The sequence below is a fragment of the Tamandua tetradactyla genome, chromosome 23, assembly GCF_023851605.1.
Source record: "Tamandua tetradactyla isolate mTamTet1 chromosome 23, mTamTet1.pri, whole genome shotgun sequence".
NCBI lineage: Eukaryota > Metazoa > Chordata > Mammalia > Pilosa > Myrmecophagidae > Tamandua > Tamandua tetradactyla.
The window spans coordinates 8,239,159-8,264,445 of record NC_135349.1 but is presented as its reverse complement, the minus strand read 5'-3'; the positions used below and the strand labels follow the sequence as shown (position 1 = coordinate 8,264,445).

The window sequence follows — 25,287 nt, the reverse complement described above, 5'->3', positions numbered from 1 at the left end:
GCCTCCTTCTCCGCCCCAGGTTTGTCGCGCCAGCTGAAGGTCCTGGCCGCCGAGCAGTGAAGAAGTCAATTGAAGTAACTGAGAAAGGAGAGCGTGCTTCTTACATATGGATATGGAAGCATTATTTTTTAAAATATTATTTAAGGCTTTGAGCCTAGGGAACTTATTCCGGCTCTGGAAAAGGGTCGTGCATTGCTCTCCATCTCTGCCAGGTCCTGCTCCTCAGAGGGGGCGGGCCTAACATGGCGCCGGACGCCGGATGAGCGGCGCTGTGACACTGGTGAGAGACAATTCCTGCGCTGGGCGCTTGGCTAACGGGGGTGGGTCTGAGTGCTATCGGGAGAGTATCAGGAAGAGGACAGTTGGTGATGTGTCCGTGCGCGTGGGGACTCCGGTGCGTGCGTTTGCATTGGAGGGATGCTGCGAGCGAGAGTTCGCTGAGCCTTCATTAGCGCGATTCCCATTGCCTGGGCAGCTTCTCTCGGCTTCTCTGTTGAAAAAATTCCTGCACCAATCACCTTGAAGACCTTCCCCTCTCTTGGGAAGCTTTCCAACTGTCTCTACCGGCCTGAGAGACCCCCAAAGCTGTAACATGTCTTATAAGCCTTTATTAGATACCTGCTGTCTACGGGTCCCAGTGCGGGAGTAGCAAGAAGACATAACGTAAATAGTCACCCTCCAGTGGGATGAACTCTGGAAAGGACTGTGTCCTGGGGACACAGGTGGAGGAATGCTTAGTTCTGTAGGGAAATGGGGAGGCTTTACCTAGGGGGCAGAGAGTACTGCTGGATGTCGAAGGATTAGTAGGAGTTTGGCAGGGAATTGGCACAGGACGGCATCAGGTATCCCTGCCGCCGGCACAGTGCATGTGTTGAATAGATGTGTTCCTTCTTACAAGTGAGAAAGGACCCCGGGGATGGTTTGAGAAGAAGCAGATTCACCTGCGGCTTCCATCTTCCCCGCCCTCCACAGCATGCCCCTTTTCTCTCCTTCCCAGGACAGTCGGACCTGAACACTGTTATCTTCCTAAAGCACATCTCCAAGCATGCCCCCTTACTTTTGACCACAGAATAGATTCCAAGCTTCGGCCTACGTCTTATTCATCTTAGTGATAGCAATAAGGGATATTTATTGAACAGACATGGTATATACAAATAGCTCTAAGCCTTACAATTCATTTATTCAGAGATTATCTAAATGTTTCTCTCCCCTCCGGCACTGTTCTAGGCTCTTGGAATACATCAGTGAACATAATAAAATCCCTGTTCTCATGGAGCTTTCATGGTGGGGACCATGGTGGTGATAAACAATAATAATGATACAATATATTAGAAGATTTTAGATTCTATGGGGGAAAAAAAGGTCAGTAGAGCAGAATGAGGGTGGGGTACAGTATTAAATATGGTGGTCAGGAAGGACAGCCAAGCAGACATCTGGAGAAGAGCATTCCAGGCAGAAAGAACAGCAAGAGCTTTAAATAGCCAGAACATACCTGGCAGTTTCAGAGAACTGTAAGGACAACAGTGTGGCTGGCTCAGGATAAAAGAAGGAAGGTGTCTTAGTTTCCTAGCTGCTAAAACAAACACCATATAATGAGTTGGCTGAACAGCAGGAATTTATTGGCTGATGGTTTCAGAAGCTAAAAGGCATACACCCTCCCCTGGTAGGTTGCTTCTAGCTGGCCAGCATTCTTTGGGATTCCTTGGCTTTTCTGTCACATGGCAGTGCACATGGTGGTGGTGTCTTCTTTCTCATCCCCGTGCCACTGACTTACAGCCTCTGGCTGTTTCTCGTGGCTTTTCCTTCTGTGTTCAGTTTCCTTTGCTTATAAGGATTTCAGCCATATTAGATTGGTCATACCTTAACTAATATCCTTAAAGGTCCTATTTGCAAATGGGTTCACACCAGGTCAGGGGTCAGGACCTGAAAATGCCTTTTGTGGGGCACATGATTCAATCCCCAACATGGGGGAAAGCAGGTCAGAAATGTAATGGGGAGGGGACAAACCTTCAAGGGCCTTGTAGACTATTAGAAGTGTTTCGGATCTTTCTCTAAGGTAAATGGAGAGCCGTGGCAGGGTTTTGAGCAGAAAAATGACATAATTACATTATTATGTCATAATAATGTTATTTATTTACATTTTATTATTTATATTTTAACAATCCCTTTGGCGGCTATGTTAGGAATGAATGTAGGGAGGCAAAGGTAGAAGCAGGGAGACCTTGTTAGGCTGCTGATGCTATCCAAGGGTGGGAGTGAAGGAACCAGTTTGGATTATCTGGGGGATTCAAAGTGAGGGATCAGATAAAGAAAAGTTGGCATTGCTTAAAAATGAGGAAAGTTGAGGCTGGAACAGGTAGATAGGGAGATGAACAGTTCAGTTTTAAGCGTGATTTTGAGCGGCAGTTGGATATTCAAGTCTGAAATTAGGGAGAGCCATCTAGGCTGGGGATATAAATTTGGCCATCACCAGCCTTTAAAAAATACTTCCTTGTAGGAGTAGTTGAGATGACTAAGGGAGACAACACAGCTAGAGAAGACAACCAAGGATTGAGCCCAGGACACTCCAACATTAAGCAGGTAGGGAAAAGAGGAAAAACAGTAAGAGAAACGGAGGATATGGCCAGAGAGGTAGGAGGAAAACCAGGAGAAGGTGAAGCAGCTGAATAAAGGAAGTGTTTCAGGAGGAGAAGGTGGTCACTCATGTTAAATACTGCTGAGAGGTCAAGTAAGATGACAAGGAGAGGATCTTTTGGCAATGTCCAGTCACTGGTGACCTTAATGAGCAGTTTTAGGAGCATAAATGGGGGCAAAAGCCCACTTGGAGTAGGTTTAAAGAGGAAAGAAGAGGAATTTGAAACAGAGAGTTAAGAGAACTCTTTGAAGGAGTTCTGTTACAAGAAACAACAACAACAAAGCAGGGTATAGCTGGTGCAGAAAGTAGGTTCAAGAAAAGATTTTGTATTTTTTTTAAGATGTCTAGCAGGCTTATGGGTCCATCGGATGCTCATGGTCATGAATTTCAAGTGAGAACTGGTCAGCACGGTTGTCTCATCATGTCCAGTTGTACAGACATGTAGGCTGAGAGAGGACAGTTGTATTTAACCACTATTGTATGTCTGTCAAGAATGGGAAGGGGAGATGAAGGTACATACTTAACAACCTTAGGGGGAAAGGCCTCATCCATACTTTACAGATAAGAAAAACCAAGCTGGGAGAATTTAATTTGCCCAAGTAACAGCTAGGTAGTGGCAGAGCTGGGATTTAAATTCAGATCTGTGTTCATTCTGCTCTACCTCATTTGTACAGTGCCTGCTTTATAATTACTGCTCAGTCAACTGGATTGGATCCAATCCTACCTTTTCTGTTGCAACTCAGTCCTGATTCACATGGGGATAGACAGAAGACACCCCCTAGGTCCTTCTCTCCTCCTTTCTCAGTGGCCTCCTTCAGTGGTAGCCTCTCTTGACTGAACAGTCCTTCTTCTTTGGGTCTCATAGTTCTTTTTATCTCTTCCACTTGCCCCATCCCCCTACCAGGTCCTCCATCTTTCCACTCTGGGACATCATCCTTAGAGGGAGGGAAGGAGGAGTTCCAGAATGGCTGAGGAGAAGAAGCTGAAGCTTAGCAGCAGTGTGTTACCCTCTGAGTCGATGAAAGTGGTGGCTGAATCAATGGGCATTGCTCAGATTCAGGAGGAGACCTGCCAGCTGCTGACAGACGAGGTCAGCTACCGCATCAAGGAGATTGCACAGGTAACCTGGTCTCTACCCAGCCCTGCTCTGTGTCAGCGATGTTCCCCAGGTCCTCTTCCTCCTGCAGGTCTTAGGCTGACATCTCTTCTCACACCTCCAGGATGCCTTGAAGTTCATGCACATGGGGAAGCGGCAGAAGCTCACCACCAGTGACGTTGACTATGCGCTGAAGCTAAAGAATGTCGAGGTGATTGGGACACACAAGAAGGGGCAGGACGACTGAGGTGGGCGCAGGTGGTGAGAGCCAGCCCATAGACACCGCCTTCGCCCTCAGCCCTGCCTCTACAGGCTTCCTTCTCATCGCATGTCTCTCTCTCCTGATGTAGCCACTATATGGCTTCCACGCCCAGGAGTTCATTCCATTCCGTTTCGCCTCCGGCGGGGGCCGGGAGCTTTACTTCTACGAGGAAAAGGAGGTTGACCTCAGCGACATCATCAATACCCCTCTGCCCCGGGTGCCTCTGGATGTCTGCCTCAAAGGTTGGGAAGGGGAGAACAGGGTGGTAGAGAAGTGGGAAAGGAGGAGCAATGTAATGGGTTTGAGGAAACTCACAAGTGTGAGATCCCTGGTGAGTTACTAGCAGAAGAGGGGAACAGGACCAGTGAGGGAATGGCTCACTGGTGTCCCTCTAAAAGCAATTCAGTTGTACACCTTCCTTGTTGCAGCTCATTGGTTGAGCATTGAAGGCTGCCAGCCGGCTATTCCAGAGAATCCCCCCCCAGGTAACCTCCATGCCCAGAATCCACCCCTCTCTCCCTTACCCTTCTTCCTTCACATCTCCTGCCATTCTCATCACTCCTGCTGGCATTGCTTCCCATCAGCTCCCAAGGAGCAGCAGAAGGCTGAGGCCACAGAACCCTTGAAGTCAACAAAGCCAGGCCAGGAGGAAGATGGGCCCCTGAAAGGCAAAGGTCAAGGGGCAGCCCCAGCTGATGGCAAAGGTCAGTACTGCTAGGCCATGCCTCTCAAGACTCCCACCCCAAAGCGAGATGATCATTTGTAAAGTGGGTGAGGTAAAGGCAGAGGGTGGGAGCTCGGGCAGGACAGCATAAGAAAGGATCAAGAAGTATAAAAGGAAGCCAGAGGGTGGGCCACGGTGGCTCGGCAGGCAGAGTTCTCACCTACCATGCCGGAGATGTGGGTTCGATTCCCAGTGCCTGCCCATGTTAAAAAAAAAAGGGAAGCCAGGTCTCCTTAGGTAGGAGAAGTGGAGGCTTAAGGTTTGTGCCAAGGCCCCTTCCAGAGCTTTTTGCCTGACCCATCTTCCTGGTTCACACAGGGAAAGAGAAGAAGGCCCCCCCCTTGCTGGAAGGAGGCCCTTTGCGACTGAAACCCCGAAGTATCCACGAGCTGTCTGTGGAACAGCAGCTTTACTACAAGGAGATCACAGAAGCCTGCGTGGGGTCATGTGAAGCCAAGAGAGCGGTGAGGGCCCCACCATCCTGCCTGTTACCCTGAGATTCCTCTTTGAGGCCCCACGAGTTCTTCCCTCTAGTCCAAGCCCCTGCCTCACCTGCTTCCTTCCCTCCTACAGGAAGCTCTGCAGAGCATTGCCACAGACCCTGGGCTCTACCAGATGCTGCCTCGATTCAGCACCTTCATCTCGGAGGGGGTGAGAGGACTCAGGAAGGCCTGGACCTAGGATGAGGTTCTGAGTGAAGAGGCGGCAGTGGATGCAACTCCCTGGAGGGGCCTCACTGTCCCTTCATCCTCCCTCAGGTCCGCGTGAATGTGGTACAGAACAACCTGGCCCTGCTCATCTACCTGATGCGCATGGTGAAGGCACTGATGGATAACCCAACGCTGTATTTAGAAAAATATGTGAGTGGTCCTGCCTGACCACCTCTCTTCCTGGGGCTGGGGGACCAGCCTGCTACCACCAAGAAGTCAGTTGTCAGGACCAGCTGACTCGCCACTTCTCCCTCAGGTGCATGAGCTGATTCCAGCTGTGATGACCTGCATCGTGAGCAGACAGTTGTGCCTGCGACCAGATGTGGACAATCACTGGGCACTCCGGGACTTTGCTGCCCGCCTGGTGGCCCAGATCTGCAAACATTTCAGTACCACCACGAACAATATCCAGTCTCGGATCACCAAGACCTTTACAAAGGTGAGCACAACACATGGAGCACAGAGTTTAAACTAGCCTCCCCCACTACCCCAGGGTTGTCAGCAGAACCAGTGGAGTCAGGTGTGGGAAATGACACTGAAAACAAGGGACCCAGGGAATAAGACTGGAATTGTGAGTGATCTAGAGGACAGCAGCCTTATCCATAACATCTTAATGATATATAAGGAAAGTGTGCTTAGAAGATACTTGGATCTTTAACCACTAGCCTTTTCTAGACTCCTTTGCCTGAATATATTTTTTCTTCCCCATACAGAGCTGGGTGGATGAGAAGACTCCATGGACAACTCGTTACGGCTCCATTGCAGGCCTGGCAGAGCTGGGACACGATGTTAGGCCCCAGTGGGGAAAGGCTGGGGTCGGGTGGGGGCAGTCATGAAGTTAGAGGGCAACTCCTCTCCTGTAGGGTCATGATACTATGGTGACCCCAGGGCCCTGGGCTGCCCCACCCTTCCTTTAATTTTGTACGCCATGTGATGGGGGTCACATTTTACTCTTCTTCCATGTGAATAACCCATTATTGTGGCTCTGTTTAAAAAAATTTGGTGTGTGTATGTGTGTGTGCCAAGAGTTGAACCCAGATCTCTTGCGTGGCAGGCAGGAATTCTACCACTGAACTGCCTGTGCATAGCCCCCACCCCCACCCCCCTTCCTTTCTAACAGGTGATTAAGACTTTGCTCCTGCCGCGGCTGCAGCAGGAGGGGGAGCGGATCCGCAGCGTCCTAGATGGCCCCGTGCTGAGCACCATCGACCGCATCGGAGCTGATCACGTGCAAAGCCTCCTCCTGGTGACCGGAGCCCCTGCCCTGCCATGCCCTTTGTCCAACCCATCCCTCCACACACACGTTCAGTGTTTTAACCATTCTATCCAAACACTCCCGTCTTTTGTCTCATTTATTCAGAGCACATTTCAAAGGCCAATATTGTTTTGCAGATGGGAAAACAGAGGCACCGAGGGGTTAAGTAGGAAATAAAGAATCTGGACTCTCAAACGGTGGCTTCTAGACAGCACTGCCCCCTGATGCTTTCACATCACTCTAGGCCCATTTTGTGCAGAGCAGACTCTGTACAGGCTGACCATCCCCTTAGGGATGGCTCACCTGCATGTTTAGCGAATTCTCCATTCACACTGGTAGGAGCCTGAAGCATTCTTCTGAAGAAAAGCCACAGCATTCCTTTCACACACAGGCCTCCACCAGAAACATATGGAAATAATGGGAAATCACCCCTTTCCCATCCCTGTTCTGAGCACCAACCCTCCCTCTACATGCCTTTTCTTGGCTTCTCTGCAGAAACACTGTGCCCCAGTTCTGGCAAAGCTGCGCCCTCCGCCTGACAACCAGGATGCCTATCGGACAGAATTTGGGTCCCTTGGGCCCCTTCTCTGCTCCCATGTGGTCAAGGCCCGGGCTCAGGCTGCTCTGCAGGCTCAGCAGGTCAACAGGACTACACTGACCATCACCCAGGTCAGTGCCAGAGGGAGGGGGAGCAACCAAGTGGAAAAGAAGATGAGAGGAAATTAGAAAATGCTGGGGCATGACAGAGCTGTGATCCTTGCCAGGCCTGGGACTCACACACACACTCTGACACAAGCAGTCACTTTAAATTTTAAATTCCAGAGCTGTCCAACTCTGAGTCCAGGCTTCCTTAGTATATATGCCCCGCCCCCAGATGGGAACCAGAGCAGCAGCAAGAGGAGCCCAGGTGTTTCCTCGCCTTTTTTCTCTTGGGTTTTGATAGTCTCGCCTCTTCTTCCTATAGCCCCGGCCCACGCTGACCCTCTCCCAGGCACCTCAGCCTGGCCCTCGTACCCCTGGTTTGCTAAAGGTCCCTGGCTCTATTGCACTGCCTGTCCAGACACTGGTGTCTGCACGAGCTGCTGCCCCTCCTCAGCCTTCTCCTCCTCCAACCAAGTTTATTGTAATGTCATCATCCTCCAGTGCCTCATCCACCCAACAGGTATGTGGAGGTTGTTGGGGCAAGGGGTCTGGGTCACCCCAAAGCACCCTGGAGGGCCCCAAAGACAGAAGATGAAAGGGGCCCTTTGTGGGGTGCTGTGGAACCATCACTGCTTGGCCTGACATGGTCCCTGAGCTGGCAGTACTTTGTGAAGTGGACTATGACCCCTGGCTTCTGGGGAAAGAACCTCTGGTCAGAGGGCTCAAGGCCCTGCCTTTTCTTTCTTCTCCTAGGTCCTGTCCCTCAGCACCTCGGCCCCAGGCTCAGGCTCTACCACTACCTCTCCTGTCACCACCACAGTCCCCAGTGTCCAGCCCATTGTTAAGCTGGTCTCCACGGCCACCACTGCACCACCCAGCACTGCTCCCTCTGGACCAGGCAGTGTCCAGAAGTACATTGTGGTCTCTCTTCCCCCAACAGGGGAGGGCAAAGGAGGTCCCACCTCCCACCCTTCTCCTGTTCCTCCTCCCTCATCATCCCCTTCCCCCCTTGGGAGCAGTGCCCTCTGTGGGGGGAAGCAGGAAGCTGGGGATAGTCCCCCTCCAGCCCCAGGAACTCCAAAGGCCAATGGCTCCCAGCCCCCTGGATCTGGCTCCCCACAGCCTGCTCCTTGATGCTGTCATTTATCTGCTGTCTTCTACAGATTCCTACGTGCACACATACACACACACACACGTTGAGTGGAAAGAAGTAGTAGCCTACTTCCTTCATTTCCCTTTCTTTTTAGATATTGTACAGCCAGTTCCTCAGAATAAAAGTTTGGTTTGGTAAGTTCTGATCCACCTCAGTCTTTCCTGTGTTAGACACCACATAAGCCTCAAACCCATCAATCCTTCCTGATCTCTCAGGTCCCAGGACTCTCCCAGTCCAGATCCACAACCACAGGCCAGGAGCCTGGACCATACTTTGCTGCCTGCGTCCTCATCTGGGGATCCTCAGAGCCGGATGACGTAGGCATCGCTGTGGCTTAGGTGCCGCACCCACTTGTGGGGGTTGATGTTGCCACAGGGTCTGAAGGAAAGCCTGAGGAAGCGCACCTGGAGGCCAGAGCAGGTGTGCCGGGGAAGCTCAAAGGAGAGGCTTGCAGGGCCCAGCCCCAGAGGAGGATTCGGGGTGGAGGGCCCATGGCCAGGAGGCCCAGAGAGGCCTGGGACATCCATCTGTGAGGAGAGACAGGAGAGGAGTGCTGAAGGTTGGAGGGGAGCTGGCAGAGAGCCAAGAAGTGAGCACACTAACCACAGTGGAGGAACAAAACAGCAACTCTGGAGGCATGGTCAGGGCTGGAAATGGAGGCTGTGGGAGAGGCTGTTCAAGAACCAAGAGCTGATACCTGGAAAAGGCCTGAGAGCTGAGAGCCTCCTTGAACACGAGGTAGGTCCCAGCGAAGGGCTCCCTCCCCCAGCTCTGCCTTCTGTTCCGGGCTGCTCAGCTCCTGAGAAAGGCTGAGATTTGGAAAGGAAAGGGATTGGGCTCAGCCTGCACTTTCCTGGGATGGGGGTAGGGGGGCTGCAGGCAAGTTGTGCCCTCCTCCTACAGCACATCCTGCCGTCCACCCAGCTCCCTGTAGTGTGTACATGCTAACCTGATCACCCCTCGCGGCAGGGGAAGGTGCAGTCTGACGTTGAGTGCTTGGCTACAAAGGAGAAATGAATGACATGTGGGAGACTTGGTTTAATTCCCAGCCCATGCACCAAAAAAAAAAAAAAGAAATGAACGAAGTCAAGAAGGTAGAGTCAGCTTACCCCCATCTTTCTTTAAGGTCACACCTGGACATCAGCCACCCCATCCCCTTCCCAAACTCAAAGAGCCTCTAAATGAATTGGTTTCTGAGGCTGGTGGATGAAGGAAGAGGCAATGGGTATCTTCGCCCTGGCTCCTATGCCACAAAGCTGCACTAGCCCCAGTCAGCCCTAACTCCTACCTCTTTGCAGGCAGGTCACACCGTAACTTCAGGTAAACCTGGAGCCTGGGTGAAAGAATAAAACAGCACTACTTAGGACACTTCCTACCAGCACCTCACCATTCCCTACCTAGGGCCTCCACACATGGCTGTGTAGATTGTGAGCTGTGCCCCAGGAGAAGGGATGCTGACTGGGACCCAACCTGATTCCACTAGATAAGCCTTGCATATGTGGGGCTGAGTCCACTTGGGAGGGGTGCCCTCTGCTGATCTGCACTCCCTCACCACCATCTCTCCATAAGAAGACTGGAGGATATACGAGTATGGGCTTGAATCCCAAAGAAGTTCTAGAACAGGGAAAACAGTCTCACCTGCCTGAGCCTCGATCCCACTGCACAGAGGGAAAAAGCCGGAAGGGGAGAGGGGTGGGAAGGTCATCGGAGAGCTGGTATCGCATCACAGTCAGCTGCAACCAGAGAGGAGCAGAGATCAGTTTGGTCTCCTCACACCTGAACTGCCTCTCCATACTGGACAGAATATGCTGGGCCACCCATCCTGACCTCGCCTTGAGGTGGCTGCAAGCGCAGGATTCGATGAGATTCAAACTCATCCAGATGCACAGAACTGTGAAATGAGACCTCATCGACCCGAATTCCTGGCCCGTAACCTGGAAAGACAGACCCCTCTCTTAACCTACTTTGGGAGAGAAAAACAGGGAAGGGCCATCTCTCAGACCCAAATGCCCTTGCCTGGGCCTGATCTAAACCAATCCAACTTCTACGAGATCTTTGGCAGTGACCTATACTAACAGAGAAAGACCCACATTCTCCTCACCTCTCAGTTCTGATTTCCCCACACAAAATTCTTCTGTCAATCCGATGCGCAGCTCTGTCAGAAGAGAAAATACTAGGAAAGTCACCAAACACAAGTGCCACCAAGGAGCCTGTCCCACCCAGGCCTGGGGCCAATCTGCAGAGTCTCACCAGAGCCGCTAGGAAGGAAGCTCTTGAGTCGGATCTCCCCCTGCACGTCCACCTTCAGCAGTGAACCCTGAGAGAGGCAAGGCAGGGAGATTATAAAGCCCAGAACTGTGACCTCCCCAACATGTCTCTCGAGTGCCATCTGTCCTCAGTTCCAGAGTATGGGGTCCAAACTTACATTAGATGCTATCAGTACAGACAGTCTCTCCACCACATCCAAAAAAACTTCATTCTTCTGACTCTGAGGAATAGAGAAGATTTAGGTGGTTGGAGGCTGAACAGCCTGTGTTCCAAGATGGACAGACAGGAAGGACTGGAGAGTTGAGGCTAGGGCCTGGGGTTGGAGACTTGGGGTGAAGGAAGGGAAGGGCAGGATGTCTAGAGGAGGTGCAAGGATATGTAGGGATCTGGGACTCTGGTCCCCAGAAAATAAAAGAAGGGTCTGACCCTGCCAAGCCCTCCCTCACCTGGTCAGAGCGACTGGTGAGAACAGGGCGGCTGGCTGCGCTGCTGGGAGCCACCTTGCTCTGTTGTGTCTCAGCTCCAAACTGCAAAGCACCCAAAGCAGTTATTCCTTTGGTTTGATATTCCTAGCCAGCCCTCCTTCTCTCTCCCTGTCTTCCTCGTGTATCCTCTACTGACCAGGCCAACACTGCTGAGATCAAATAGGCTGAAAGGCTTGCTGACCACAGCTTCTGTCTGGATGAAGTTCTTCAGTATCTCTGTTGAGGTGGTCTGTACATAACCATAGTCCTATTGGTGAAGGAAGGAGTTGTGCGTGGTCAGGAGGACAAGGGTGAGAAATGAGTGGACTTGGCATCCCAACAACAGGTTTCCACGGGTAGAAGAGTGAATCTATCCTCAGGAAAACAGCAGCCAACTGAGGGAAACCCTTGTCCTTACCAGCACTTCGTCCAGAAGCTCATAGACAAGAGCCACGTTGCGGGAGATGGTCCCTTCACTGAGAGAGCCACAGTAGTCACCCAGGAGAGTGGCTAACCTGAGGAAACAAAAGGAGTGTGCATCCTCTCTTTTCAGATCCCCCCCCCCCCGCCGGGGCCCGCCCACCACACCCACCGGGAGAGCAGCTCTAGGAGGCTGAAGGGAGAAATGTTTTCTGAAGTCGTGGCTACCAAATAGAGGCCGCTGTGTCTGATGTGAATAAAATGACGGTCATCGTGGTGCTGAGACAGAGGCGGGAAAAGAGTTTTAGGAAAATCGTGGAGGTGAAGAGCCGGCAACCCTGACTTCATATCCTGCTTCCCCTACTTACTAACAATGGGACTTTGGGCAATACATAAAACCTCCCCACGCCGCAGCTTCCCCTGTGTAATTGGGATTAATACCAAAGACATGTAAGGAACTGTGCCTGGTACACTGCTGGCGTTCATTCAACGTTCATTAGTACCATTTGGGTGTGGGAAACAGCCCTGGATTCAGGAAGGAGGAGACGCCCACCCGGCACCCCGCCGGGGCCCGCGGATGGTTACCATGACAACCGGAGACTCGTCTCCAGGCAGTCCCGTCAGCTTCCGGTAGAAGAGCTCGGCCACATCTCGGCCGCCACTATCCCCGCGGACTGAGTGGGTGGAAGCGGAGTTAAGGGGCCGGCGATGCAGGCGGACCCTGGAGCACTACTGCTCCCTCCCCGACCCTTCTGCCTTGTCCCGCCCCGCGGGTCAAGGATACAATCTTTGTAGATGAGCGGGTCCCCCTTGGAGGACAGAATGAAGAACTGGGAAATCATGGCCGATCTGGGAAGTAGACAAGAGGACAGCGAATCTTGGGCCTGCCCCGCCCTCGGCCACGAAACAAAAGGACGCGCCGGGTCTGGCCCTTTACTAGCGACGCTCCGGGGCCGCGCCCGCTGCGACCGCGGGAAACCCGGAGCCCGCCCCGCCCCGTCCCTGACTGCCCGCCTGCCACTCTGCACAGGCTCGTCCGGTGATTGGCTGAGGCTGTGGCCCGCCGCGGGGGAGAGGGGCGGGAGGCCGTCGGCTCCGATTGGCCCGCACAGAGCGGCGCGGATCACGTGGGGCGCGACGTTTCGCGCCAATTTCGGTTGTTCTGCCGCCGTCTAGCGTGTGGACGGTCTTTGCTGTCCCGGGAGCCAAAGTTCAGAGCCCGCCAACTGCTACCGCGCGGCCCTGGGCAGCGATGGCACTGAAGGACTACGCGCTAGAGAAAGGTGAGGGTTCATCGCCCTGGAAGGGCGTTTTGCACGAGAATCCTCACCGCCAAAACCCGCTGCCGCAAGCTGGGCTCTTGGGGGGCCGAGGGCGGCGGGGCTGAGGCAGGCGTTGTCGGGGAGGCGCACAGGGACCCTCGGGGGTCGAAGGGAGCTGGTAACCCTGGTGGGGCCGCGGTGGGGGTGGGGCGGTTAGCAAACTCAGGGATCCAGAGTGGGGATGGCGCACGGGTGAGACCCGAACGTCAGGTAGCCCTGCCTGGGCGATTCCAGCCACGGGGCCCGGGACCTTCGGACCCGTTTCCCGCCGGCTGTGGGCACTCACAGGTTCCCGCGTCCTTCCGAGACGCGCCGAAGCTCCGGGGGCGGGAACAGTAGGGCCGCTGCGCCCGCGGATTGGCCGCTGTGGGCCAGCCTCCGAGCGGAAGTGAAGACGGGACGGAAGTTGCGCGGCGCGGAGGGAGGGCGTGTCGTGTGTAAACAGTGTCCTTCCGCGCGGTAGCCTCGGAGAGAGCTACTTACGGTGGGGGCGTGCCTGGAATTAGGGGGCCTAGCGGGAGGTCGAAGGAGAAGGTAGTGGGATGGGACGAAGGGGCTTTGGATGTGCTGGCCAGTGGCCAGACATGCCTCCCGCCTTGGGCGGAGGAATCCTGGGCTGTGAGGCGGCTAGATTTGGGGCCCATGTGCTTCTTTGTTTACTAAGAGCGGAAGCAGTGGCGGGGAGAGGGGGTGGGGTGGAGGACGGGCCTAGTGGCTGAGAGCCCCGTGAGAGCAGAGATTTAGGGGACCGAGAGAAAGTGGGAATCACATGGGTGCAGGAAAAGCCGATAACCGAGAGACCCAAGTGTGTGGTAGGGCGTGGAAGGCAATTTGGAAAGGGTACTAAGGTTTCGAATTGTAGCAGATACTGGGATTCCCCTTGCGGAGAGTGTTGGGTAACACTCTTACCTGCCAGAGGTCCTTCATTCTACCAGGTAAGACCAGACTAATGCAAAGGAATTATGCACAGGTTTGGGAGAAACACGTAGATTTACTTAAAATTGTATATAAATAACTACTGGACATTTTAAGTAAAAGTGAGGTAGATTCCCAACAGAGGGTTTTGTAGTTAAGATACCTGAAAGAAAGGTTGTTCTTAATGATCTTACATTTACATTACAGAAAAAGCTAAGAAGTTTCTACAAGAGTTTTACCAGGATGAGGAATTTGGCAAGAAACAGTTCAAGTATGGGAACCAGTTGGTAAGTCTAAGATTAGATGTAGTGAATTGGGTATTGCTCTGTCTTAAAAGCTGCTCTTTATTCACTTTGCATGCCCAGAGCTGTTCCTTGAGCACATGGTGGTGGGTCCTCGTGTGAATACGGTGTATAAAGTAAACTAGGTTCTAAAGCATTGCTGTCCCTTTCCTTCCCAGGTCCAACTGGCTCATCGGGAACAAGTGGCCCTATACGTGGACCTGGATGATGTGGCCGAGGAGGACCCTGAGTTGGTGGACTCAATTTGTGAAAATGCCAAGCGCTATGCAAGGCTTTTTGCTGATGCCGTACAAGAGCTGTTGCCTCAGTATAAGGAGAGGGAGGTGAGTGGTTGGAGAAAAACGCAGGGTAAGGAACTTATGTTTCTGCCAAAAAGGTTCTCAGCTGGCAGAAAGGAGAGACTTTGGCTTCTGCCTGGGGTCCTTGATAGTCCTGTCTTTCCTCTTCTTGCCACTAATTTTTTGTCTTACTCCTTCCTTTAGGTGATAAATAAAGATGTCCTAGATGTTTACATTGAGCACAGGCTGATGATGGAGCAGCGGAGCCGGGACCCTGGAGCCACCCGAAGTCCCCAGAACCAGTACCCTCCTGAGCTTATGCGCAGATTGTGAGTGGTCTCTAGGGCTGGGTGTTAGAACTTGTTCTCCAGGACCCTACTAATGACTGCTTTCCCTACTTAGTGAGCTGTACTTTCAAGGTCCAAGCAGCAACAAACCTCGTGTGATCCGGGAAGTACGGGCTGACTCTGTGGGGAAATTGGTAACCGTGCGTGGAATTGTCACTCGTGTCTCTGAAGTCAAACCAAGGATGGTGGTGGCCACTTATACTTGTGACCAGTGTGGGGCAGAGACCTACCAGCCGGTATGTGAGGAATAGGAAGGCAATTAAGTCTTCGTAGTTTTTGTAAGGGTTGCTTTTGTCTCCTCCTCTCTGTGCTAATTGTAGAACATACCTGTGTGCTTGCTTTTCTCATTCTTTTCCTGGTATGAACAGTCCTGTGATTAAGGGGCTCTTTATCTTCTGGTTTTCTTTGGTCTTTTTCTCAAATCCTAGATCCAGTCTCCTACTTTCATGCCTCTGATCATGTGCCCAAGCCAGGAGTGCCAAACCAACCGCTCAGGAGGGCGGCTGTACCTGCAGACACGTGGCTCCAAATTCATCAAGTTCCAAGAGATGAAGATGCAGGAACATGTGAGTTTGGGTTGTTTGGCCTATAGCAGGTAGAGGAGAAAGTCCACTCTAACCCTGCAGATGCTAGAGTGGTAAAAAGAAAGGAGAAAAACAAGGAAAGCTAGAGCAGTAGGGAAATTAACTTTAGTCGGAAGTTTCTGATTGGGTTAGATAGAGGTAAGGGAGATCTTGGCTTCCCTCCTAGGCCCTTCTCAGGATGGTAGGTTGAGAGAAGTAGAGGAGCAGGATGCCTGGGCAGGAAGGTTAGGTCTCTCTGGGCTTACATTCTTTTCTTTTTGCTGTCCATATCCTTCCCCTCCCCTAGAGTGACCAAGTACCTGTGGGCCATATCCCTCGAAGCATCACAGTGTTGGTAGAAGGAGAGAACACAAGAATTGCCCAGCCTGGAGATCACGTCAGTGTCACTGGTATCTTCTTGCCAATCTTGCGCACTGGATTTCGGCAGGTAGTACAGGTAAGAAAAGAAGTTTAGAATAAGGGGGAAATGTTGCTTTTGCCCCCTCACCCAGTCACTCCTCCCCCACAGAAAAGATTACCAACAGCAGACACCGATGAAATAGTACAAAAGGTCTGTCAGGAAATTCTCGGGGAATCAATAGTAGATGAGTTAGTTAAAGGGATGTCACCAATATCCTGGTGTTTTCTTGCCCAAGGGTTTACTGTCAGAGACTTACATGGAAGCCCACCGGATTGTGAAGATGAGTAAGAACGATGATGATGAGGCCGGGGCTGGAGAACTGAGCAGGGAGGAGCTGAGGCAGATTGCAGGTGAGGGGCCAGGGGAAAGGTTGGGAGTTGGAGCTTCCTGGCCCTTTTTCTTTCCCAGTGAATTCTCTAATCTTCATTTTCCTATAGAGGAGGATTTCTATGAAAAACTGGCAGCCTCCATCGCCCCAGAGATATATGGGCATGAAGATGTGAAGAAGGCACTGTTGCTCCTACTGGTGGGAGGTGTGGACCAGTCTCCTCGAGGCATGAAGATCAGAGGTAGGAGAGACGAGGTAGGAGAGAGGCTGAGGTCAGTGTAGTCGTTGGGGGAGAAAAAGGAAGACATGGGCTGGTGTGCCTAGAGGCCACATATAAACAGTGCATGTCTTGGCTTTATTGGTTAGGATAGGCTTAGAAGAAACAATGCTGGCTCTCGGGGCTCTGGGCATGGATTTTATTTTCTCTGTTGTTGGATGACTTGCTCTGAGAGGTCACTTGGGGTCTTCTTCCCCTCCAGGCAACATCAACATCTGCCTAATGGGGGATCCTGGTGTGGCCAAATCTCAGCTCCTGTCTTATATCGATCGACTGGCCCCCCGCAGTGAGTAATCTGACCTAGGAGAAGTGAGTAGGGGGACAGGGCCACAGTATTGTTCTGTTCTGTGAGGAATCAGAAGATGGGAGTTGGGGGTGAAGAGGTCTTGGGGAGGGTTGCCAGTGCCAACACCCCCACATTATCAGACCACCTTGGGTCAGCCTGGGGTGGACAAAGAGTGACTCTAGGACAGGCTTTACCTCCCTGTTCCCTTTCTTGCATCCTTTGTCTTATTCCTTCCTCCCTTATCCCTTCCCTCTTTCTAAATGTTCCTTTTTCCCTGATTTCCCATTCAGGCCAGTACACAACAGGCCGGGGTTCTTCTGGAGTGGGGCTTACAGCAGCTGTGCTGAGAGACTCAGTCAGTGGGGAACTGACCTTAGAAGGTGGGGCCCTTGTGCTGGCTGACCAAGGTGTCTGCTGCATCGACGAGTTTGACAAGATGGCCGAGGCTGACCGCACAGCCATTCATGAAGTCATGGAGCAGCAGACCATCTCCATTGCCAAGGCGGGCATTCTCACTACTCTCAATGCCCGCTGCTCCATTCTGGCAGCCGCTAATCCTGCCTATGGGCGCTACAACCCTCGCCGTAGCCTGGAGCAGAACATACAGCTTCCTGCTGCCCTTCTCTCCCGATTTGACCTTCTCTGGCTCATCCAAGACCGGCCTGACCGAGACAATGACTTACGGTGAGTGCAGCTTGGCGTGCTAGGTGACATCCCTTAATCACCTTGGCGGGGGTGGTGAGGGTGGATTAGAATTAGGAGAGCCCTCTCCTCTTACAGCAGGGCACTAACCCTTAGGAAATGGTGGGTCAGAGCTGAAATGCTTATGAGGATTCCCTGGAGAAATCTTTCGTGCAGGAGGTGGTAGGGCTGAGGACAGAATATTTAAGTATTAGGGCATGGGGCACAAAGACCAAAAGGGTTACTCCTCCTTCTACCTCCTCTCTTCCCAGGTTGGCCCAGCACATCACCTACGTGCACCAGCACAGCCGGCAGCCCCCTGCACAGTTTGAACCTTTGGACATGAAGCTTATGAGGTAGGAGAGCTGGATGATGACTGGTTCGGCTTCAGTATAGGCACTATTTCTATGTCTCCTGAGGAACTGTCTTTATTCCTCACCCCACTGTTCTGAGTCTGGCCATAAAGGAAGGTGATGGTCAGTGGGGGTGGATCACCTACACACGCATATGGTCCTCCACGTGTCAGAATCTGCCTTTCACATACCCCATCCCCATTTTAGAGGTGAGGCAGCTGCCACCTTGGGGCTAAGCTGGCTCCTGCTCCATGGATATGTCACCTTCACTGTCCACTCCACAGGTCTGTGGACTTCCAGTATCCTTCAGGCTTCCTCCCTTCCACCTCCCTTCTCCCAGTTCTCTTTGGTAAATAAAATGTGTTTCTCTTCCCTTTAGTTGTGTCATTATGTTCAGAGGAAGGAATAGAACATCTCTGTGACAGGCATATTTGTCATGTTCATGCAAAAGTCATCTTCATTTAAAGTTGGAAATCATTTGAAATGCACCATGACTGTCGTATTCAGAGAAATTATCAGTGATAGCAGATGATTATTTGCTCAGCTGTTGACCAATTTGTCATTTTCTGGAGTTTTCTTAAATGGGGAACCCTCCATTCCTGGCCTCCCTCTTCTGCTTTCCCACAAACCCTGTCCCCCACAGGCGTTACATAGCTATGTGCCGTGAGAAACAGCCCACCGTGCCTGAGTCTCTGGCTGACTATATCACAGCAGCGTATGTGGAGATGAGGCGAGAAGCTTGGGCCAGCAAGGATGCCACCTATACCTCTGCCCGGACCCTGCTGGCCATTCTGCGACTTTCCACTGCTCTGGTGAGTACCTGGCCCCTGCAGTACTGGGGACTGATCTTAGTTGTGACTTGTGCTGGGCAGCCTGCCTTTCTACTCTTCTCCCTCCCACCTGCCGCCTCCCTCCTACAGGAGGCCCTGCTGGGGCTAAAGTGCTGACAGTGCAGATAGTGGTCCTCTCCGTGCTACCGCACTGTGGGTACTTGCTGCTCCGGCAGGGCATGCACAGCATCCATGGAGGGAAAGGCCTTTTGCCTGCTTCTCAAACCTTGCTAAGGGTATGTGAGGGGTTAATTTAATTTTTTGTGTTCTCAAGCCTTCAATTTTGTCTCACCTCTTGGATCTTAGTCCTGGGGGCTCCAAAGTGCTGTTCGTGCAGGTAGTGTGATTACCTGACCTACTGCTGAGCTAGCACTTCCCGAGCCCCTGGGACGCAGCCTCTGCCAGTCACCTTCTTGGCTGAGCTCCCCAAGCTCCATCTGTCATGGTGGGGAGCCCAGTGGAGTTCAGAAGGGTCTGGTCTCCCTCACAGGACAGCTGAACACCGGGACTGGCCAGTGTTGAGAGGCGGAGACTTGGGCAATTGCTGGACGCTGCCCTGGGCATTGCACTTGTCTCGGTCTGACAGGGCCGGCCCAACACTGCGGATATTTGGGGGTGGTCAGGGAGGCGGTCTCCACTTTTGTTTTGTTAAGTCAGTAACACGGGTTCTTGTCCAGCCTGTCTTAAAGCTGGAACAAGGGGATTCCCTAACTGTTCCCTTCCCCTCCTCGTTCCCATCTCTACCTCACCTTCCCTCTCAGGCACGACTGCGAATGGTGGACATGGTGGAGAAGGAAGATGTGAACGAAGCCATAAGGTTAATGGAGATGTCAAAGGACTCACTTTTAGGCGACAAGGGGCAAACAGCTAGGTGAGTGGTTTAATGAAGGATAATATCAGGACTCTGTTGACTTGCTTGAGCAGACCACTGGTCTTTGTGGCTTCTTCCACGTGTGTGAGGTTGGCTTCAAAATGCTGACACTGACCACTGTTCATATCGACATTGAGTGTTATCTATACCCTGACCTCACATACCCACCGCTTTTCACTTCAGGACCCAGAGACCAGCAGATGTGATATTTGCCACTATCCGTGAATTGGTCTCAGGGGGCAGAAGCGTCCGGTTTTCCGAGGCAGAGCAACGCTGCATATCCCGTGGTTTCACACCTGCCCAGTTCCAGGCAGCTCTAGATGAGTATGAAGAGTTAAACGTTTGGCAGGTCAATACTGCCCGGACACGTATCACTTTTGTCTGACTCCAACCTTGAGACATCGGGGTCTACCCCACCCCACACGATCCCACCCCTGCTTTTAAAGGTTTAATGACATCTTTGAGTGGAAAAGAAAAGTGTTTCCTCTTTTCCTGATGTTGCACTTGTTTTATTCTTTCTGCTAATAAAGTGTTTGTAGATGGCTGCTTTCTGTGAAAACGGCATTGTGGGTTCTCTAGGTTCATACCTTATGCCCTTCTATGTTTATCCTATTCCGTTCATTCACTGAGTAAAGTACCTACTCTTTGTGTCAAGCACTGAAGCAGACATTCGGAATGCAGCAAGGAATAAGGCCCTGCAGTACAGAGGTTATGCTGGGACTGGATTCCTCTGTCTGAGATCCCTTCCTGCTTCTACTCCTATTCCATTTAGTCACAAATCTTTATTGAACATCTATATGCCAGTCACTGTATCAGGTTCTGTGGCTATAGTCTCATAGCCAACTTTCTCCCTTTCCACTGAAATGCTTCCCACAACTCCCTAGTTCCCAACTCCCACAAAGTCCTGTTTAGGGGAGTGGAAGATGGCCTATGGAAATGGCACTACTAATTATCCACTAGCAATCCCAATTTTTTAGGTTGAGTTATAACTGAGAGGGCTTCATATATCAGCAGGCATTCAATAAATGTTAGCAATAATGTATATCTCCCTCTTCATATAAAGGCTTTGAGTTGTCCCCAACAGAGTTAATAACACTGGATAAAATAAATCAGCTTGGAAAAGTATTTACCATGTTTATAGGGTTGGCCTATGTAAATTAAAGGAAAGAACAAACATCACTTGGTTGGAAGCAGGCAGCCTTTGGCTCAATATAAAAACAGTCCATCTGACTGGATGTGGGGTTTCTTCAAGTGGCGCTGAACCCCCAAACACTGGAGGTTGTCAAGAGCTGGTGATTAAAAGGGATTCATGCCTCTGAGCAAGGTTAGAATGCCAGGACCTAATTTAAGATCCAAGCTGAGAATGGTGCCTAACAGAGAGGACAGAGCCACTGGAAGGGGTGCGGAGGGGCTGCTCCCCTTTTATTAATGACAGGTTTAGTACCCTCTCATTAGAAGAAGAGCCCCCGCATGCGTCTGCCGATGCCTTGTCGATCATAGAGGACGTTGAACTTGTTCACAAACTGGTTCATGGTGTTGCATGTTTTGGTGATGGTGCCGAGGTAGGCCATGAGCCCCACGTCATTGCATTGCTGGGAGGAAACAGAAAGAGCCGGTTTCCCAGGGGATCCTTCACACTGCCCAGGGAGCACTGAATCCCAGGTCCTGCATGCAAAAATCACATCATAAGCCCCACTTCCCTGTCTTGGATTCTCCACTCACGTCATAAAAGTCTGTCTTAAACTTGTCTGTGCTGAGCACAGGGAGGCAGTGGCACAAAGCATAGGCCTCCCGCAGGATCTCATGGTTAAAGGGGACTTCTCCTAAAGGTACAAAATGAGGCAGCATTAATATGGAAGCTGTCAGTTCCTCAGGGCAGTGGGAGAACTATACAAGTGCCACAGAGACATCGTACCGGCTTCAGAAGCCTTGACATACTCCAAAATGAGCTTGACACGGCTGTGCAGCATCTTTATGGCACTGTGCTGTGCTATCAGGTGCTCAGCCACTGCAGGGAGAGGAAGAGGCAAAGGCTGAGAAGGCATGTGACCACACTCTCGGCCCCACTTGCTATAAAGTCCCTCCCAGCCCCCATTACCAGTGGAGTTCTCTCCACTGCCAGTTGCTGTCATTCGGGCCACATGGTCTACACCGATGCGTTCAGCTTCCTCTGTGGCCAGAGTGTAGGTCAGCTCGGCAAACAGCATGGTGGCCTACAGGGCAGGTATCCCACATAGGGATGATCAAAAGCAGGCAACAGGCCAAGAGCAGGATCTGAGGGTTGAAGGGTAGGGTATTACCTCTCCATTGATTATATCGATGACAGACTCAAAAACGCTGACAGGAAGCTGTAAAGGAGATGGAGAATAGCTCTATCAAATGTACCTGAACCTATGTTATGTGCCAAGAATTGGGCTGGGCCCTAATAGTAGGGATTATCCCCATTTTACATATAAAGAAAACACAGTTTAGAGGTTAAATGACTAGCCCAGAAGTCACAAAGCTAAGTGGCAAAACAGTAGCGTACAGAAGAAATGACATGCAGTAAAAGAGCAGGGCATGAGACAACAGACAGGCATACAAAGACTGCCTTTAGGTGGACATGAGGTCGTTATTACTCACATCTGTGTGTTTGGTCATAGGGTTCAATTTAAGAAAGAGGGGACTCTCGATTATCTCACACACCTGGAAAAAAAGGGAAGAGGGACAAGAAAATTAGTGCCCAATCCCCCCCCCCCCCCCGTCCCCCCTCATCCGCTTCTCTGCTGGGTGAGTATGTGTACCTGCTTATGGACATGGATGTCGGAGGGGTCAGGTGGACCCCCTGTGGTATACCAACCCAAAAACTCCAGCTCCTTGAAGACCTGTTTAACTGGAGAGAAAGGGGCCAGAGTACACAGTATTTCTTTAAACTGTCCTTCCTTAATTTGAAGCTCCCGGTGTAATTTCACCAGCTTCTCCCTGCCCCTCTCAAATTCCTAGTCCAGTTTAGAATAATTAATCCTTTCTATCCTTCTCATCGTTTACTTTCTTTTTGGGGAATACCCAGCTGTGTTTGTTTTTCTGAGACTTCTTCAGCTATTCTACCTCATCTTTCCCTTTCTTCTCCTATTCTGTTTCTTTTCTTCCCAACCTTATCCATCTCATCTTCCCCACCCTTTGCTTCTTCCTCCCATTCCTCTCCCCACACTCCCGTTCCCCTCTCACACTGCTCCTCCTTGGTGTAATAATACTCTTTGTCAATGATAATCTTCTCTTCCACGGTGTGGGACAGCAGCTCAAATGAGTTCATCACCTCGATATTGCGGCCCTCCTGCTTCCCGATCAGAGCCCCTATCACTGGGAGAGGGGAAAGGGAGGGGAGGGGGAGAGAATAACACGCATAAGGTGAGGGTAAGAAATCCCAAATTCTATCTAATCACAGCGGGAGGGGGGATCTCACGTCAGTGCGACCCAAGTAGTGGGGATACAGTGATTTGAGGGAGCGGAGAGGGGGCCAAAGTAAGAGGGTGTAATCAGGAAAAGACCACTATTTGGGGAAGGTGGCCGACGGGAGGGTGTTGGGGAATTCTTTTCAACACTTACCCTGCATAGGCCGCCCCTCCTGGGAACGCATGCGGATCCAATGGTCTGAGATGTTGAGAATGACAAGGGGATGAAGAGCAACTGAGACACTCCCAGTTACTCCGGAGGCCATCACGCTGGGGACTACTAAGAGCGGAGGGAAAAGAGAGAGGGTCAGGGTCCCGACCCCACGTTCTTCCCTGGAGATGGGAGCGGGGCACCACAGAATAGGGGCCCTTACATCGCTCCTGCAAGTTATCTCAGGGAGAGATGTTGCTGTTCCCTTCCTGACCTCTCCCGGGAGTCCAGGACGGCCTTAATGCACCCCAAAGGCGTCTCCTGAAGTCGCCCCACGCGGCCCATTACCTGCTGCATCCACCTCCATCCCGCTGCTCCCTCCGGTCCCGTTCGCTGCAGCTGCCGCCGCCGCCATTTTCCCCGCGCCCGCCAGCCCCGGTCCCGCCCCCTCCCTCCCGGCTTCCGTACGGCCTGCGGCGCATGCTCAGGATCCGGGTGGCGGCCCCCGCCGCGGCGCGGCTTGAGCGGTTTTTTTAGTGCCTGAGGCTGCCCTCCTGCCGGGACTCTGCGGGCGGCGCGGCCGGTCCTTGGGGCGAAGAAAGCCGAGGCCCTCAAATCCTCGGGAGCACCACAGGTTTTCATGGACCCTCGCCCTACCTCTCGCCTGCGTGTGACCTTGAGCAGATTAATTAGCCACCCCCCGCAACGCGCGCGCGCTCACGCTGACTTTGTTTTGTTGGCAGTAAATTGGGACGAGGATGCCTAGTTCGTAAAGCTGTTGCAGAATGAACGGAATGTCACGTTACTGCCGCCAGGTTAAAACCAGACCCCTAACCGCAGCCCGCAAGGCCCTGCGTGCTGTGGTCCCTGCCGTCCAATCTGCCCTCGCCTGGTGCCCCTCCATCCCTTGCTCCCGTGCTTCAGCCACGCTGGCCTCTCACACGCCCAGCCCATCACCTTGTGGTTCCTTCAGTCTTGTTCATCACTGTTTTCTGTGATCTAGACCGTGCCTAACACATCGGCACCTAAATATTTTTTTAATGAATGAATAATTTGGAGTGGAGCCTGCCCCTAGTGGTTTCATCTGAGTGTCCCACCATTCTTCCTTCTAAGCATTGGTACCACTTACAGTACCAGAACATCCCCAGCATTTGCCAATCCTCTTCAACCTTCCTCTACTCTCCATCTCCTCCAGTCGTTCAAAACTCACCCCTGGCAAACCTAGCCCACTCCAGCCCTCTCCCCAGTCCTATGCCTAAACAAGTTGCATACACTGCTGTTATCCTCTCCTGCTGCCCCTACAGTTTGTCTGGCTGGCTCTTATAGTGTGCCTGTGCCTCCACCCGGAATGTAAGCTGGAAAGCAGATAGAGACCCTGTTCAGTGCAACTATTGTGACGCTGCAGATTATAACCTCCAGGATTAGCAGGTGTTTTCTGATGATAATGAATGGTGACTTGCACAAATTAGGCAGTCTCTCCATTTAGAAGCCCAGAAGGGGGGAGTTGAAGGGCAACAACTCTCAAAAGAAAGGAAATCCTGCAGAAGCAGGGGTCTTCCGGCCAAGGGGAAGTTTAGAAAAGAGATTTTCCTCGCTCTAGTTCCTAATGAATAACCCCACTCTAGATTTGGGCCAGTTGAGATGGCTGTCAGAGAAAAGCTTATATGTCTGACTTCTCTTAGAAAAAAGCAAGATCAGAAAAATGTTTCTCTTTTAAGAACTGTAGGCCACTTCTAGGAGTATAGTGCTTGTCAGCTAGATTGAAGGCTGAAGTAAAGAAAATAAGAATTATTCTAATGTTAATAAAGTTGGTAATTTGCTGTTGTAATTTCACTTATTAAAGAACTCCTTTATCTTTTAGTTGTTTCAAAAGCTATTGAAACATAGTTCATGTAATTATGTAACTCATAAAACAGTAGTTATGTGAAATTTAAGGATAACTTTCAAATTGAATCAGGGCGAGTAAGCTTCCAAAGAAAGCTTACTAAGCATTTCTTTTTTTGTTTGTTTTTTAACTAAGCATTTGTTTAAAGTGAATTGTGTTTAAAACAAAGCAAAAACTTCAAGTTGAAATTACGGTGTTAAGACCACCATCCACTGTTCTCTTCTACCTTACACAAAACTAGATATAATACATCATTCTGTTATTTTGTTAACTTTTCCTTGAACTGTAGTGAAGGAAACTATTACAGGCTTATGTTGGTGGGGAATAGAGCAGAGGGGCTCTTCAGACGGTCTGAGAAGAAAAGTTACTGAGTACTGAAGGAAGGACCCTCTAGCAGAGAGCCAGCCCGGTCACCAG

The 25,287-nt window shown here is 51.4% G+C and overlaps 4 protein-coding genes across 8 annotated transcripts; 2 read left to right on the top strand and 2 right to left on the bottom strand.

Moving 5' to 3' along the window:
- Positions 1-3: 3 nt before the first annotated feature.
- TAF6 (TATA-box binding protein associated factor 6) lies at positions 4-12,912 on the top strand. The gene is made up of 15 exons (XM_077140717.1): positions 4-280; positions 3,540-3,755; positions 3,856-3,942; positions 4,082-4,235; positions 4,422-4,478; positions 4,578-4,697; positions 5,036-5,181; positions 5,291-5,368; positions 5,476-5,577; positions 5,684-5,866; positions 6,141-6,215; positions 6,548-6,673; positions 7,178-7,351; positions 7,647-7,844; positions 8,078-12,912. The coding sequence occupies exons 2-15, from the start codon at positions 3,600-3,602 to the stop codon at positions 8,456-8,458; spliced, it is 2,037 nt and encodes a 678-aa protein (XP_076996832.1). The 5' UTR covers positions 4-280; positions 3,540-3,599; the 3' UTR covers positions 8,459-12,912.
- AP4M1 (adaptor related protein complex 4 subunit mu 1) lies at positions 6,767-13,359 on the bottom strand. 3 transcript variants are annotated; one of them, XM_077140720.1, is made up of 16 exons: positions 13,238-13,359; positions 12,414-12,478; positions 12,215-12,303; positions 11,802-11,908; positions 11,628-11,724; positions 11,367-11,477; positions 11,192-11,272; positions 10,903-10,965; positions 10,728-10,794; positions 10,579-10,632; positions 10,305-10,411; positions 10,116-10,210; positions 9,766-9,810; positions 9,427-9,477; positions 9,175-9,286; positions 6,767-9,004 (listed from the first exon to the last, which is right to left on the bottom strand). In XM_077140720.1, the coding sequence occupies exons 2-16, from the start codon at positions 12,469-12,471 to the stop codon at positions 8,780-8,782; spliced, it is 1,362 nt and encodes a 453-aa protein (XP_076996835.1). In that variant the 5' UTR covers positions 12,472-12,478; positions 13,238-13,359; the 3' UTR covers positions 6,767-8,779. The 3 variants fall into 3 exon arrangements, with proteins under 3 accessions (XP_076996835.1, XP_076996834.1, XP_076996833.1); XM_077140719.1 differs by lacking the exons at positions 12,215-12,303; positions 12,414-12,478; positions 13,238-13,359 and adding an exon at positions 12,133-12,207; XM_077140718.1 differs by lacking the exons at positions 12,215-12,303; positions 12,414-12,478; positions 13,238-13,359 and adding an exon at positions 12,071-12,186.
- On the top strand, positions 12,805-19,962 carry MCM7 (minichromosome maintenance complex component 7). 3 transcript variants are annotated; one of them, XM_077140714.1, is made up of 15 exons: positions 12,805-12,912; positions 14,074-14,153; positions 14,327-14,491; positions 14,651-14,775; positions 14,849-15,029; positions 15,222-15,359; positions 15,664-15,813; positions 16,013-16,127; positions 16,215-16,346; positions 16,585-16,668; positions 16,959-17,352; positions 17,622-17,705; positions 18,346-18,514; positions 19,294-19,403; positions 19,587-19,962. In XM_077140714.1, exons 1-15 carry the CDS (start codon positions 12,882-12,884, stop codon positions 19,786-19,788), a joined length of 2,160 nt encoding a protein of 719 aa, XP_076996829.1. In that variant the 5' UTR covers positions 12,805-12,881; the 3' UTR covers positions 19,789-19,962. The 3 variants fall into 3 exon arrangements, with proteins under 3 accessions (XP_076996829.1, XP_076996831.1, XP_076996830.1); XM_077140716.1 differs by lacking the exon at positions 12,805-12,912 and adding an exon at positions 13,416-13,435; XM_077140715.1 differs by lacking the exon at positions 12,805-12,912 and adding an exon at positions 13,835-13,886.
- A 561-nt stretch (positions 19,963-20,523) lies between these two features.
- COPS6 (COP9 signalosome subunit 6) lies at positions 20,524-23,425 on the bottom strand. The gene is made up of 10 exons (XM_077140721.1): positions 23,334-23,425; positions 22,989-23,114; positions 22,611-22,742; positions 22,187-22,275; positions 22,026-22,088; positions 21,704-21,751; positions 21,502-21,616; positions 21,319-21,411; positions 21,126-21,226; positions 20,524-20,995 (listed from the first exon to the last, which is right to left on the bottom strand). The coding sequence occupies exons 1-10, from the start codon at positions 23,398-23,400 to the stop codon at positions 20,855-20,857; spliced, it is 975 nt and encodes a 324-aa protein (XP_076996836.1). The 5' UTR covers positions 23,401-23,425; the 3' UTR covers positions 20,524-20,854.
- Positions 23,426-25,287: the final 1,862 nt, after the last annotated feature.

What these genes read in the sequence shown, in the direction of transcription:
- TAF6 (XM_077140717.1), top strand. Translation starts at nt 3,600, where the DNA reads ATGGCTGAGGAGAAGAAGCTGAAGCTTAGCAGCAGTGTGTTACCCTCT. An exon ending in GCATCAAGGAGATTGCACAG is followed by an intron (nt 3,756 to 3,855) that starts GTAACCTGGTCT and finishes TCACACCTCCAG; the next exon opens with GATGCCTTGAAGTTCATGCA. An exon ending in GCACCTTCATCTCGGAGGGG is followed by an intron (nt 5,369 to 5,475) that starts GTGAGAGGACTC and finishes ATCCTCCCTCAG; the next exon opens with GTCCGCGTGAATGTGGTACA.
- COPS6 (XM_077140721.1), bottom strand. Translation starts at nt 23,400, where the DNA reads ATGGCGGCGGCGGCAGCTGCAGCGAACGGGACCGGAGGGAGCAGCGGG. An exon ending in ACATCCATGTCCATAAGCAG is followed by an intron (nt 22,089 to 22,186) that starts GTACACATACTC and finishes CTTTTTTTCCAG; the next exon opens with GTGTGTGAGATAATCGAGAG. An exon ending in TGTCAAGGCTTCTGAAGCCG is followed by an intron (nt 21,227 to 21,318) that starts GTACGATGTCTC and finishes TTGTACCTTTAG; the next exon opens with GAGAAGTCCCCTTTAACCAT.
- MCM7 (XM_077140714.1), top strand. Translation starts at nt 12,882, where the DNA reads ATGGCACTGAAGGACTACGCGCTAGAGAAAG. An exon ending in GATTTCGGCAGGTAGTACAG is followed by an intron (nt 15,814 to 16,012) that starts GTAAGAAAAGAA and finishes TTCTTGCCCAAG; the next exon opens with GGTTTACTGTCAGAGACTTA. An exon ending in TCGAGGCATGAAGATCAGAG is followed by an intron (nt 16,347 to 16,584) that starts GTAGGAGAGACG and finishes CTTCCCCTCCAG; the next exon opens with GCAACATCAACATCTGCCTA.
- AP4M1 (XM_077140720.1), bottom strand. Translation starts at nt 12,471, where the DNA reads ATGATTTCCCAGTTCTTCATTCTGTCCTCCAAGGGGGACCCGCTCATC. An exon ending in ACGAGTCTCCGGTTGTCATG is followed by an intron (nt 11,909 to 12,214) that starts GTAACCATCCGC and finishes CCTCTGTCTCAG; the next exon opens with CACCACGATGACCGTCATTT. An exon ending in ATCTCAGCAGTGTTGGCCTG is followed by an intron (nt 11,273 to 11,366) that starts GTCAGTAGAGGA and finishes GGTGCTTTGCAG; the next exon opens with TTTGGAGCTGAGACACAACA.